This window comes from Dermacentor andersoni, chromosome 5 (genome assembly GCF_023375885.2).
Source record: "Dermacentor andersoni chromosome 5, qqDerAnde1_hic_scaffold, whole genome shotgun sequence".
Lineage (NCBI taxonomy): Eukaryota > Metazoa > Arthropoda > Arachnida > Ixodida > Ixodidae > Dermacentor > Dermacentor andersoni.
This window is the reverse complement of record NC_092818.1, coordinates 87,409,555-87,424,083: the sequence shown is the minus strand read 5'-3', so window position 1 is coordinate 87,424,083 and position 14,529 is coordinate 87,409,555. Positions and strand designations below refer to the sequence as shown.

General features: G+C 45.2%; 2 protein-coding genes across 4 annotated transcripts in view; one reads left to right on the top strand and one right to left on the bottom strand.

Annotated features, from left to right (window-relative positions):
- Positions 1 to 2,921, bottom strand: part of LOC126530852 (hormone-sensitive lipase-like) — a 34,789-nt gene extending 31,868 nt beyond the window's left edge. The window contains 3 exon segments of the mRNA XM_050178157.2: positions 1,163 to 1,258; positions 1,260 to 1,415; positions 1,971 to 2,921. Coding sequence (XP_050034114.2) covers positions 1,163 to 1,258; positions 1,260 to 1,415; positions 1,971 to 2,480 — 762 coding nt within the window. The 5' untranslated portion in view covers positions 2,481 to 2,921.
- A 120-nt stretch (positions 2,922 to 3,041) lies between these two features.
- LOC126530851 (DDB1- and CUL4-associated factor 8) overlaps positions 3,042 to 14,529 on the top strand; it is a 47,999-nt gene continuing 36,511 nt past the window's right edge. For 2 of the 3 annotated variants that reach the window (XM_050178155.2, XM_055070828.1), the window contains exons 1-4: positions 3,192 to 3,283; positions 4,325 to 4,681; positions 9,180 to 9,400; positions 12,154 to 12,504. In XM_050178155.2, the coding sequence (XP_050034112.1) occupies positions 4,366 to 4,681; positions 9,180 to 9,400; positions 12,154 to 12,504 (888 nt within the window). In that variant the 5' untranslated portion in view covers positions 3,192 to 3,283; positions 4,325 to 4,365. The other variant, XM_050178154.3, reaches the window with a different exon arrangement.

Genomic DNA, 14,529 nt, shown 5'->3' with positions numbered 1-14,529 from the left:
GCTTTTGTCTCGGTACTACACAGCTGTGCTTCGGAATGAGGTGACTTACCTGATGCAAAGACAAATTCAAACTACTCTGCTCCACACAGCCCTCACAGTGTGTGTGTGTGTGTGTGTGTGTGTGTGTGTGTGTGTGTGTGTGTGTGTGTGTGTGTGTGTGTGTGTGTGTGTGTGTGTGTGTGTGTGTGTGTGTGTGTGTGTGTGTGTGTGTGTGTGTGTGTGTGTGTGTGTGTGTGTGTGTGTGTGTGTGTGTGTGTGTGTGTGTGTGTGTGTGTGTGTGTGTGTGTGTGTGTGTGTGTGTGTGTGTGTGTGTGTGTGTGTGTGTGTGTGTGTGTGTGTGTGTGTGTGTGTGTGTGTGTGTGTGTGTGTGTGTGTGTGTGTGTGTGTGTGTGTGTGTGTGTGTGTGTGTGTGTGTGTGTGTGTGTGTGTGTGTGTGTGTGTGTGTGTGTGTGTGTGTGTGTGTGTGTGTGTGTGTGTGTGTGTGTGTGTGTGTGTGTGTGTGTGTGTGTGTGTGTGTGTGTGTGTGTGTGTGTGTGTGTGTGTGTGTGTGTGTGTGTGTGTGTGTGTGTGTGTGTGTGTGTGTGTGTGTGTGTGTGTGTGTGTGTGTGTGTGTGTGTGTGTGTGTGTGTGTGTGTGTGTGTGTGTGTGTGTGTGTGTGTGTGTGTGTGTGTGTGTGTGTGTGTGTGTGTGTGTGTGTGTGTGTGTGTGTGTGTGTGTGTGTGTGTGTGTGTGTGTGTGTGTGTGTGTGTGTGTGTGTGTGTGTGTGTGTGTGTGTGTGTGTGTGTGTGTGTGTGTGTGTGTGTGTGTGTGTGTGTGTGTGTGTGTGTGTGTGTGTGTGTGTGTGTGTGTGTGTGTGTGTGTGTGTGTGTGTGTGTGTGTGTGTGTATATATATATATATATATATATATATATATAGCACATATGGAATCTTTTCATTTTTTAAACATTTCATTTTTTAAATTTCATTTTTTAAATGAAAAATAATAGCTGGTCTGTGGATCAGATTTTATGGTTGTAACAGTGCTTTGCAAGACTGCCAGCTTTCAGATTTTTACACCCTGTCCACTCAAAAAACAAGGTAACTGACATTTGATGACAGAACTACATCCATGTAACGTGGTAGAAGTGGTCATAAAAATTAAAGGTGAGAAGGTAGCATGCCTTGAGAAGTTCTCCTTCATTGAGGCTCCAGAAAGCCTTGAGGAAGTCCAGAGATGCATTCTGGGTAACGTCCACGATGTGTAACGTCCACGATGTGGTTGGCTCTTGCCTCTGGGTTCAAGGTGTACTTGCCACAGTTGATGAGTGAGGCTGCAGCGTGGGCAAGTGCTCCTCCAGACTGGCGGTACTGATCACTGAATGAAGCCATGACTATGTTGAGTCCAGTAATGATGCGCCGCATTGACTCACAGAACTGAAAGGAATCAATATTTGTAATTTAGCAAATTTGCACGATGAAACTTGCATTCATAATGATAGATTTCATGCCACATGAGCGCATCAATCTCCTTTTTGTCATCACAAACATTGCCGGTTTCATAAGTACCATTACGTAAGAAACATTCTTTTTATTCCTGCCTCTCTTTCCCAACAAGCTTTGAGTGCAACCGGAAACTATTGCCTGCAGTGCTTTCCTGTGAAGTCATTGATGTTTCCTGCACAGTAACAGTGATACATAAATGTGTTAATTAGGCGATATATAAAGTGTGAGGAAAAAGAGTGAGAAATAGAATCTTGCAAGGACTATCCAGCAATGTGCTCTAAGAATGTGCACACATGTACATACTTCTGCATCTGCAAAACCGACCAAGTTTTAAATCGCTGCATTTTTGGGAGATTCACGGTGTCATACGTACAGGTTGCTCATTTTCTTATGACAGAAACTCTTCGGTGCGAAACGTCCCAATTGCCGTATCGAGCAACACTAATCGAGAGAATAGACCTTATCAGCAGTGGAAACTTAACTTACATAAAATCCAGCCAGTCTTCCATAGAAGCCGACTTGAGGAAGCGACCCGTACTCTTCTAGCAGTTCCTTAATGCTCAGCTTCTCACCAACAAACAAGTCGCCCACTGTTCCAACGTCGAGCATCCGGCGTAAAAACTGGGCGCTCACTTGCATTCCCGCGACCACGCTCAGATGCGCCTCCAGCTCTTTCTGATAAAACTCTGCCCTGAAGAACATCGAGTCCCTGCTAGCTATGACATGTCGGCAGAGCTTAATGCAGATGGGAAGAAATCTGTTCACTATGATCAGGCACGTCCTGTATCCATTCCCGGGTGTCTCGGCATCGAAATCGTAAAGGTGGGCCTTTCGAGCGATCAACGCGCAGTCGTCACGAAGTTGCGTGACCGCGTCGTGAAGATCGCCGAACTGGTTGGAGAAACGTCGTCCCACGTCCGAATGCAGTGCACGCTCGAAATAATCCCCATTGTCTTCGATGAGCGACAACAGCTCCGAGCACTTTCCTTCATCCATTGTCGTCAATGCAAACGAGCTTTCGACCTGCTGCTGATCATGCGCGCGTCATATTACGAAATGCGAGAACGATGCGTCTTATCGGGCCGAACGAAAGACAGCTGAGCAAACTTTTTTTCTGCTGAATACTCGGTGGCAAAGAAAGCGGCCGGATCTGGTGATGCAGACGAGAGTTTCAGACGACCCAGCCGCCGCTGACGCACACAAGCGGAAAAACTAAAGCTTCTCCTTGAACTATGCGGGAAATTCTGACAGCTGAATCAATGCATTACACTATAAGCAGGCACAGTTTAGCATTGTTCACATTTTCACGCATTCCGAGACCTCAGTAGATTTGGCTGCGGCATCACGAAATCTCCGCCTCTTCGAGCATCAACATCCATCCGCACCAGAAAAACAAAGGCAACTGAGCTCTCCGGCCACCGGTAACGCAAGGACGCAAGCGGATAACGAATCAGAACAAAACTAAGAAAAACGCTAGGGAATCCTAAACTTACAAGCAAAAAATAAGCAAAATAAAGCGGAAACAGCGCGTGCCCTCTGGCGTTCATTATCAAAGACGTATATTGGAGTTGCTGGTGCTTTCGCTCGGCGTTCACGTAACGTATGCGCATACGTGATTTATAATACACCGAAAAAGATCTCCTTGACATGTTCTTGGAGAGGTTTTCTTGTGACTGCGCATATGGAGCGGTACATAGAGCGGTATGTATAGCGTCTACGTCAGAACAACAACAAGCGTCAGCTGTGTCGGTTCTAAACACTGCGCGAAGCGCAACGCGAGGTGGAAAGGTATCGTAAAGGTTCGTAGTGGCGTGCTTTACAGCTAGCATCTTATTTGCGTAGGTGCAGCAGCGGAAATGTTATAAAAACAATACATAGTTCAGCGATTAAGTTCGTCCGTACCAGCAGACATAGTGCGTAGGAGTCGAAATAGCGCTTGGCTTCTCGTATCTCTAGGCTTAACCTTGCGAAAAATGGCAGTCGTGCGTGTGCCTCTTGTTTTCAACTGATGAATTATGCGCGTGTGCCAAGTAGCACACACAGAAGCGTAGCTAATCTTAGTTCTCTGTGTTTGCAGCGATCTCTGAGTTCCTGTTCTGCGCAGAAGGTTTATTGTGTTGAGGCCCTGAACTAAGCGTTATGTACTTTTGTTCGGGTACGGATAAACGCACATCACGGCAGAAGGTTAGCCGTGGCTCGTCAGAACGCTACAGATGTGTGCGATTTTCGCAAGGACGTGCATGGGGGATAGCAGGGGTTAAGTAAAAATGCAGTTGCTTCATTTGGGTGCTGTACTGCACAAAAAAAAAGCGGGGTCGTAAAAAAAGAAAGAACCTGCATTTAATCAGTCGTGTGCCGCCTCCTCCTTTTCCCACCAATATGTCAGTTAACGTAGCAATAAATTAAAACGCTTGTATCTTCAAGCCAGTTACGTCGTTGTTATCACGGCGCTTTACGAAGTTTGCTTTAAATGTGTTGGCAGAGAAGATCTCTGGAGTGTCACGCAGGATATGTGCACGTTAATTGTTGCATTGATCGTACTTTTTAAACGAGGGCCTCGAATTTTCACTTCAAAAATTTGGTGTATTTGGACTACTGGTGTATGTGTTCATATTCAGTTGATGCTGTACAAGCAGTCACCTTTATGAGAGATGTACGAGGACTCGTGGATTCGGCTGTGTATTCCCCCTCTTTTCAACTTTTCTGTCTCACTTTGAGTTTTAACTGTAAACAGTTGCACCGATCCCACCTTTCTTTGAACTGACGGGATTTGCAAAGGTGCACTCGCTCTTTTTCATGTAGTAATGTATTGATGCCATATATGTTATTCTAATTTCTAGATGAAACGTATTGGAGCTGCAAAGAAGATCTTGCTGTGAAGATGAGTGCTGACAGTGGTGCGAGTGGTCACTGTGATGAGGCCGCCCTCGGCAAAGAGGCTGATACCGAGGAGCAAGCTAAAGATGGCAAGAGTCCGGGGGATTTGGATGGGAGATTGATGAGGAAAGACGACAGTGGCATTGGTAGTGAACCTGCTGATGACCGGCCAGAGGCGTGTGCCCACGCAGCAAATGGAGGGCAGGAGAGCCCGGACTCTGGAAACCAGGACTGCGCCGAGGCTGGAGCATCTGAGCATCAGGAGGCACCTGGCACAGCTGAGAAGAGACCCACAACGGAAACTGAAGACGACAGCGATGGTAAGTGTGGTTGCTGAAACAAGCGTGGGGAAAGCTTGCAGGACAAGTTGGTACAGTACATCCAACCATATAGTGACCCTGTAATGGCCACCAGTAGGCGGTTGACATTATTCAATAAACACAGGATGATGTACTCGCCATGCAAATTGTTTTTTTTTTTTCTTTTGCTTTAATTTGATCATTTGTCCTACAGCATAAATATGGTGCGGCACATCAGATGCGCCTAGGATCAAGTTTTTTGTTTTTTTTTAAGTATGAAAAACAACAGTCCGAAAGAAGTGTTTGCACTGAAGCGTCATCAACATTTGAACAAGCCAACTAACAAAACCAGACCAGACCAAAACATGTCTCACAGCAAACTCCAATTCATTAGGAGAAGAAAAGTGCCACTGAGCACTTTCCAGGACTTGCATATGCTTCCATATGCATGTTGTGCATATGCTTTTGTGCATATGCACAAGCATTGAACATTGATCATGAATCGCACACATGGAAATCTATCCCATCTTTGTAAGAAGCACCAGCACTCTCTGCAATTTGGTGATGTGCTCATCTCTTTAAAAGCAAGAATGCAGCCAGAAATGAATTCATGGAGATTTCATACCAGAAAGATTGGCCCTGAAGTGTGGACGTGTGTACCTTCACTGCTGTTGAGAGACAAAAAATTTATTTCTTTATGGGCATGGTCCTTCATCACTGTGGCGGATACTTTCACTCTTGCGAGGTTTCACGGGACTAGTGCCGGATGCATCAGCATCTACGGGTAACAGCGTTTCTGGCATGTTCCAGACTGTGCTGTCTTGGGGCACAGTGCCAATACATAGTATGCACGTGTCGTCACATCTGCTGCTGTCCTCTGCTTCCGCTACCTTCCGCCATCTTGGGGTACCTTATCAACAGGCGCGCGCATAGGCCTATAGGTTCCCCAAGATGGCGCTGCCGTAAACCGGAAGTCGCGGAGTATCGTTGAATGACGTACGTGCATACTTTGTATACAGCTGTAACTCCTAAGTGGCGATGTGTCCTGTGCTAGCCATGCGAAATCTTGCAAAAGTGAAACTGTCTCTGAAAGTGATCAATTACCGAGACTACCACACCCATTATGTGCCCATATATACAACTTTTTTTTTTTTAATTTTTATCTTGGCTTGTTTCACCACACTAGTGGTGAGTGAGGTTCTGCCATAACATAATACAATATGAAAGTTGGTGCATTGAAAAATTTTTCTTGGGCACACTAAGTGCGACTTGCTCATTAATCTTTAAAATAACTGAATTATTAATTTCTTTCTAAGCACATATGCGGCTACGTTGCACTAGCACCACATAGGTTTTTTCGCTGCCATAGCCATAACCCACATGTGAATCGGAGACGTAGTGCTTGCAGTGGCAGGCAGGTGATGGTGGTAAGAGCCGTTTGGTATGCATCCTGAGGCGATCATTTTGATGAATGCACTTTGCCAGAAAAAAGTTGTCAAAAAAATCTGTTCTCTGTACTGATAGCAACATTCTATATTTAGCGTTTTCTTTTTCTCCTTTTTTTGCTTTGTTAGATAGCTGCCAATTTCATAGATATAGTATAGGTGCTAGAATTCTTTGAATCCTCAACAAATTATTATTAAATATAGCATCTTCTTTAAAGCAACCATTTCAAAGCAAACCAAAAGCCATGCATAGTAGCACAGGGTGTCTTGAACAGGACTCGTTTATTCTCCCAAGACTTGAGGACATCTTGGGGACATAAGTGCATTTCAAATTGGTTGGTATTATCGTCTGGTATGTTAGAATGTGAAGACCCTCCCCCTCCATTTTTATAAATAATCAAGTAAGATGCTGAATATAGCATCTCCCTTGTACATGGAGAAAAGTAGCCGTATTCTCATGTTCCTTGTCACAGAAACCACCTTTGTTGGCATAAAAACATGGAGGTGTAACATCGTGTGATAGGTTGGCATGTTGATGCTGCATCCTAGATTTTTATGTCATCATGCAGGAATATGAACGGACCTTATCGTTGATTTTTTGTCGTTTTTAACAGCACAATGGTATCAATCTGTATAGCGTCACTTATATCAATAGCTGACAGCAATAATACGACTAAACCTCTTCCAGACAGTTTGCCATGCATCTGACTTCATATTGCAGATGAATATCTTGCATAATAATACACAAGTTATAAAAATGATAGAAGGCAATGTGCAATGTATTGTACAAGGTGTTTTAGAAGGCTATGCATTACGAAAATCAGAGATGGCGATTGTATAGTGTCATAAACTGCCGATGCAAACACCTGCCAGCCTGGTGCAGTGGTCAGAAGCCACACAATGGCTGCATTGCTTAATTTTGTGTTGCTTCAACAATTCTTTAATTCTGCACTCCTCCACATCCTGCATAGGATATACTTGGTCCTCTGTTGTTGCTTGTCTTAGAATGTACAGTACCATCCTTTCCTTCTCTCCAGTTTGATTGTGCCATCATAAGCTTTTGGCAAGAGTACGAGCGGCAATTAAAGTTTTGCAACTTGCGTATGAAGAAACCTACCTGGGACTTTAAAAAAAAAGTCAATGTAAGCCCCAATCACACTAATGCACTTCTCCCATTTGATTGAAAGGCTTCTGGTACCTTGAAAAAAGAGAAATTGCTGTGCTCTGACGCAGCTTGCAGTACATTCCAAGTCAACAAAATTAGTTCCCTTGAGGGGTTCCATCATATTCAGGAAACAGTATCAAGTCACTGGGGCCAAGTCAGGACCATAGGGCGGGTGGTCGAGCTCTTCGAAAGGCACTCTCTTCATCTGGGTAGCACAAAATTTGCAAGTTGAAACATTGTCATGCAAAAGAATGCCTTTGGTGGCAAATCCTTGTCATTTTTTTACAATGGCCACACACAGTGCTTAAAGGGTCCCCTCACCAGGCCAGATAGCCAATTTTGGCTATACGTTGGAAGTTGTTACGGCCCTCTAGGAGTGTTCTGCCACAATAATTTTTCAAGTTGGCCCATTAATAGCAGATACAGAAATATTGCCGTGAGCCCATGATTTCAGGAGGCGAGTTTCACTGCGAGTGTAGACACTCTTTCCACTTACCCCCGTCTAGCCTCTGCTAGCGAATGTCCTTCCCTGCATTCTCCCATAACGGAGCTGGAGCAGTGAGGCAGACGCAAGCAGATCAAAGCGCACAATCATGTGCTCTGAACCCAGTAGAAAATGGCAAATAGTTCGTTTTCTACGCGTGAGAACGACGTGGGAACAAGCAGACGAAACGGAAGTACGTCCCCCTTGCTATGGCATGGAGTAAAACAAAGACTCACAGACATTTGGTTTGTAGGTTTTATTATTTCTCTAAACTTTAAATTGTCTCTTGAAGCAACAGATCAAAGAACTAACTGATGCTGCCTTTAATAATTCTCGAAGTCACGTGTCACTGAATAATGTGCTGCCATTTACGTAAGTGCATTCGTACAATTGACGTTGGCTCTCCGACTGGGGGCACAGCACCCTCGAGGAGAAGGGCGCGCAGCGTTTGGTTTGGAATTTCAGCTTTTTGCACGGCGCATAGCAGTGTAATACTTTGCAGGCATGATCATTAGCATGCATTGTATGCACTGTGCTTAGAAGTTCAAAATGGCCAGACCTGGTGAGGGGCCCTTTAATACAAACGTGCCAGCTCTCCCAAGTTTTGCTTAAAGTTTACTAACTCAGTCTTCTATGATTTTGCGGCTGCATTGTCAAGTTTTACGAAAAATTAATTCTGTTTATGTTAAAGTTTCAATTGTTGATCTCCAACCATAGTCTTGGAAGTCTCCTGATTGTTTAAGGACACCGAAGGGGCACTTGATTGGAGCAAGTTTATTTTGGCAATTCGCTTGTGTTTATACTGTGTACACTGTTGCTTTGTTTATGGGTCTCGGTGGTGATGCTGCATACCATCCCCAGTCATAATGTAAGTAACTGGGTTGCTTTCATAGAGGCTCAATAACTCTCTTTGGATGCAAGCACAGTGTTGATTGCAGGGTGTTGATCTTCCATAGGTAGCTTTTCATGGCACTTAAAGCGTTGAGACTTTGGTGGCTGAGTAGTGATGAGCACCTATGTTCGTTGCTGGAGCCAGCCTAGCCATGGATGCAGGCAGGATGATCGTAGACTGAGGAAATTATGTGATGGCGATCATCCAGTCAGGCGCTGCACATGTTCTCCTCACAAGCAAGGCAAACTTCGACCTTGTCATCACCACAGTTATGGTGGCACTACAAGACCTTTGACCACTGGCAGATCCAGAGGAGGCACCCTTTCCCACCCCTTCTTTAAGACATGCAAATGAACCCCCCCTTCCCCATTCACCATATATTTTATGATAGTGCCCCCCTCTCTTTTCCTTGGTTTGAGACTGGGTTCGAGTCAAAGTGACGTGCAGACTGTTCATGTGCAACTGTGTGTCTCGCTGTGCTTAATATTTCGTTACCTTCGCACTAGCTAAGACTTCATCTTCATTTTTCCTAGGTTTTCCAGAGGAGAAGAAGCAGAAAACAGAGGAAAAGAAAAAGCGCAGGCTGCTCAACCTGCTGGGTCGGACACGAAGGTCGGGCTCAACGTCTGAAGACACCAGTGGTGACACAACCAGAGGAGGTGGAAGCAGCAGCTTTTTCACCGAAGACTCTGATGACAATATCTCCATAAACAGTGATGATACTTTCCACATGAGCCAAGATGACAGAGAGGAGGTATGATTGTCATGGTATCATTTTTGGAATGTCTCGTGTGTGTATACTATTTGCTTATTTCTTTTTTGCTTTTAGTTGATATTTTGTGCAGTTACATACATTGCTCATTACATGTAAGCTAATTTGTGTTAATAACTGTATGAACTGATGAAGCTGTTCAAAGGCAATGATTTCTCCTGCTGTGTTCTATTTTTGTAAATCTATAAAGACACTCAGTAGCACTATCTTTTATATTTAAATACTAGTTGCCATTTTTTTTAAAGGCAACCTAGTCTTGATGTATGATAGAAGCCTAATAGTCTAATGATGTCTGATAGTCTAATGTATGATGGAAGGATCAGGGGGCTGTGCTAAAAGTACATTAAAAATAAAAATGCATGAGAATATCTGAATTCCGTCTAAGTTTAATCCACATTTTAACTGTATTTCCCATAAAGTTGTGACTTATGAACTAAAGGGATTCGTGATTTCACTTCTTGTGCCACTCATGGTTTCTTAACCTCACACACATTAATTCAGGTTCACGAAGCTTGCAACACACACTTCATTTGCCAACTCATTCATTTTGCATTTATATAGTATATGTACAGAGTGTTTTCTTTTTTTAGACCATACAGATTTTTATAAACAGGTAATGACCACAGCCATTGAGTTGCTCATTATTTTTTGAAGACGAGTTCATTACGTTCTTGAAGACGAGTTGCTAGGTGAGGCAGACAGATGTTGCCACTAATAATGTTAGCTTCTGAAGACCAATTAATAAGAAATCATTAAGTTTCTTTATTGGTACCTTGGGGTCCGTTATCTAAATAGCAAATTTGGAGGCAGTGACATTTTCATGCACAGCCATCTCTTAATAATCTTGAAAATTGCACTATTTGTCATCAAATTCCAAAGCTCAATCAAAGCAATATCGAGACTGAATGTGTCCCGCTGCGCATCAGAAGGCAAGGAGTGTGGGGTGAAGTTTGAATTATGGCATGCTGTGGGAAATCCTGACACAGCTGCTCATGCTAGCCAGGCAGAGCGTGCCGTGTAAGTAGCTGCTGCGACTGGCTGAAATGTTTCGTTTTGAACTTTCTCAGGCATGTTGTCACGGGCCATCTCGGTGTGATATGATAGCTGGGGCCATCTTTCCTGCACCCCCGTGGCGCACGGTTTTGATATTGCCTGGATTTACTTTTGAAATTTGATGATAAATATCTCAAATTACTTGGGATGTTCAAGATGTTAAAAAAATTAAGAGTGTGACTGCCTTCGAATTTGCCACTTAAACAACTGCCGCTATGACACTAATAAGAATGTAAATAAATAAATGTTCCTTTATTAGTCTTCTGAAGCTCACATTATTAGCGGCAAAGTATGTCCACCCCTATTAGGAACACCTCCAAGAATGCCGCATTCGCTGTGTTTATAGCCTTTCTATAAAAAATCTGTATTGTTCAAAAAAAAAAAAAGCACCCTGTACACTCTCGCTTCAGAAATCTGTGGAGTACAATCAACCACTCTATATGGCTTTCGTGGAGTATGAAAAGGCATTTGATTCAATAGAGATACCAGCAAACGGTATCTGCTAGGCCAAGGTAGGGGCAATTGGACATGGCTGGAAGAGGCCTTCGCCCTTGTTAGATTCGTCAGATGATCTCGCCGCTGCCACCATTTGTTAGAGTTGTCAGACGATCTACGAGCTGTAGGCCGATCTCACCGCTGCCATTCAGATGTAATATTTGGCAGTCGTAGCTATAGGGATGAACTTGGGAGGAACTAGGTGAACAGGATTTATTTACATTATTTACATCTTAGACAAGACATACATCGACAGTCTAGTGTGACTCCCAAATGAAGCCCGCAAGACTAACATACAGCAAACAGCTTACGAGCACACAGTTCACGAGTACATTTCGAGCACGACAACGAGCACGCAGCTCACGAGTACATTTCTAGCACGACAACGAGCACGCAGCTCACGAGTACATTTCTAGCATGATAACGAGCACCCACTAGCAGCCGACAATCGCTGCTTATATGCACTCCGCTCGACTTCATAGTTCGACGTCATTGTAGATGACTCGCCCTTTTGGAGGAGGCGGGCTCTCGACTTGAAGGAGGATGAGGTCTATTGACTTGGAGGAGGATGGGGGCTTACATACATGTGCCGCACACACACACAGGTGTAATGGTCCGGAGCCGACGTCAGAGGGGCTTCGTAGAACTCTGAGCCGGGTAGCACATTGTCTTGCGTCTTGGTCGGCACCTGGGAAGAAGCCTTCGTCGGCTTTCCCGCGGCAACTCCCCCACCCGTAGCAGGTCAGGTCCGCGTTGTTGTGTTGCGCACAAAGCCTACTTCATCGAACGCATCCTAGCTGAAGCGACGGAGAGTGGAGGATGCGCGCATTGTTCCCGACACAAAGTCGACTTAGTCACGCCGTGGCTAGAGGTTGGTGTCGGCGTTCCAAAATGAGGTTGCCACCGCTGGCGTAAAAGGCTGGCAAACTTGCACTGCAGCTGGCCGTTCTTAACACCCTGCAGTGGACAGTAAAATATGATGATGATGATGATGATGCTCTCACTTGGTACCAGTTTAGTCAAAGTAAAATTTCATTGCATTTTGCCTTTAATGACTAACAATGCTGTGCAGAGTGTCTTGGCATGTTTACCATGAAGGCAGGTTAGAGCACGCACTACCAAATACACTTCATAGAAACTCTGTGAGCTTTGCCTGGCAGTCACCGCACCTTTCGTGTCATGTGCAGGACGCAGAGAGCTTGGAGGGCAATTACGACCCGACGCCAAACACCCCTGCACCTGCATACAAGTGGCTGGTCTGGGATGCCCTGACGCAACGCGAGTATGGCCGGCCAGCAGCCACATCACATGTGGACAAGTTTCGCTTGGACTGTTACGGCAGCCGGCGCATAGTGGAGCGACTGGAGCTCATGTACAAGATGCACGCCCACGACGGGTGTGTCAATGCCCTGCACTTCAACTCAACAGGCACTCGTCTGGCCAGTGGATCGGATGACCTCAGCGTCGTCATCTGGGATTGGGCCACCGGCGAACCCGTGCTCAAGTACGACAGTGGCCACCGAAGCAATGTGTTTCAGGTGCGAGAAGAGGCTGTGCTTGGTGTGGTAAACTCTCCACCCCACCCCCACCCCCACCCCCCCATTTGTAGTGTGAATCGTATGCCAACATTATACTCCGAGTGTAACAGGATCTAGCATTGCATTGCTATACAGTAGAACCCCGCTGTTACGTTCCTCACTGCTGCGTTTTCCCGGCTGCTACGTCGTTTTCATCCGGTCCCGGCACAGCTTCCATAGGATCCAATGTATAAGGAACCCCGCTGTTACGTCGTAGCTGTGAAAACGTTCCCGCATGATGCGTCGCAACCCAAACCCGCCTGGGCTAAAGTAGGCAACGCGCTCCAACCGCCATTTTGGCTTTTGACGAGTTTTGACCGGGCTTGGCCGGGCTTGGCTATGGAACTGGCTGCAAGAAGCCGCACGCCAGTTCGAGAGGCCACCACTAGATGGCCATTCGTGAAAAATGCTCTCACTATCATCATTGTGATTACGGTCACCGCATGGTTTGTTGGACGGGTCGACTCACGGAGGAAGGAAACTCGGGAGAGGCCCTCACATCACGCTTTGTGAAGCTATAGCTAAAGGGAAGCCGGATGTTGGCGTTGCTCCGCCTGTCGGGCCAGCTCTCCTCTCTTGTTTACATTTCTCGCGAAACCATGCCGCGCTGCGCGCAACCGGGCTGCTCGGTCGCGCGCGCTGCACAGCAATACTAAACAATCGTTAGCACGTTAGCATGATTACGCCAAAGAGGGCAAAATTTCCTGCGGATATTCCTTCGTCCGTTGCCATTGCCGTGGCGCGGTGACGACGAGGAGCACGAGCCGCATGATGCCGGGGAGTTTCCAAATCCTAGCTTTGGAAAAGCCGTCGCGGCTCTGGACCTCCGCAGGTACGTCGCACCTCACAGCGACGCTGACAGCAATGCGGCCTTCCAGGCTATTGAGAAACGTGTGCTGATTTCTAGCGAGCGAAAGAAACGGCAAGCCATCATTCTAGACTTTTTAACGTTCTAAGCGCACTCTGTGGAAACAAATTGTCTATAGTTGAAGCTGCACTTTTTTAATTCATTTTCGGAGCTTTCCTCACTGTTGCGTTTTCCCGGCTGTTACGTTTTTTTTCCTCGGTCCGGTGAAAAACGTATGAACGGGGTTCCACTGTATTTATTCTTTGGTGGGCTTGAATTTATGACTGGTAATTTGCATGCGCTAAGAGGCATCGCATGTGTTGTGGTAACATAGCTTGCCTTGGCAGCGCATGTTTATGCTTAAACTAGTCAACTTCTGGAAAGTCTGATATCTTTGGGTGTTTTCAGAAGGCAGGGAAATCGCATCAGCCTCCTAAGGGGCTAATGTGTAGTGTGGAAAGGCAAAATAAAGAAAATGAGGAGGATAAAATGTGTATGTTGCGAAAAAATAAATAAATAAAAAAATGTTTTTCCTGCATGCAAGCAAGCCATTCATAAAGTGGCAAAATACCCATGGTAAAGTTGGCTCATCATAAGTCAGAAAGCCACTATTGCTTATGGCTGGCTAAAATCATCAAGATCCATTGAGGTGTTAACTAGATGCCCTAATCAAGACTTGACATACCTCTAGCAAATGCACATTGTTCTGTGGCATCAAATGCACTCAAATATTTCGGGTTGCACACTGGTTAATTTGGATGATTCCATGGTCCGCAGTAACTGTAGAGCACTTCAAATAAAAAGAAATTGCACAATATAAAAGCAGCACTAAGGTCCAACCAAAACAAAGGGGTGGAGTATGCATCGGCATGATCATGACTCTGAAACTGCTGTCTGCACTTAACCCCGATTTTTTTATAAATTGCAATTTGTATGTGCTTCAAAATCAAGAATGGGGTCAATCGATAAAGTAGCACACTGTGGTATAAAGGTTATAAACAGGGATAGGACTTATCTTCGTCAAAGGCCTTTGACGAAGGTAGGTCCTCCTAGCGAAACATTGGCCAGCCTTTCTGAGGCACCTTATCCCCGTTTATAATCTTTATACAGTGAACCCTTGTTAAACCATAGTTGGCTGG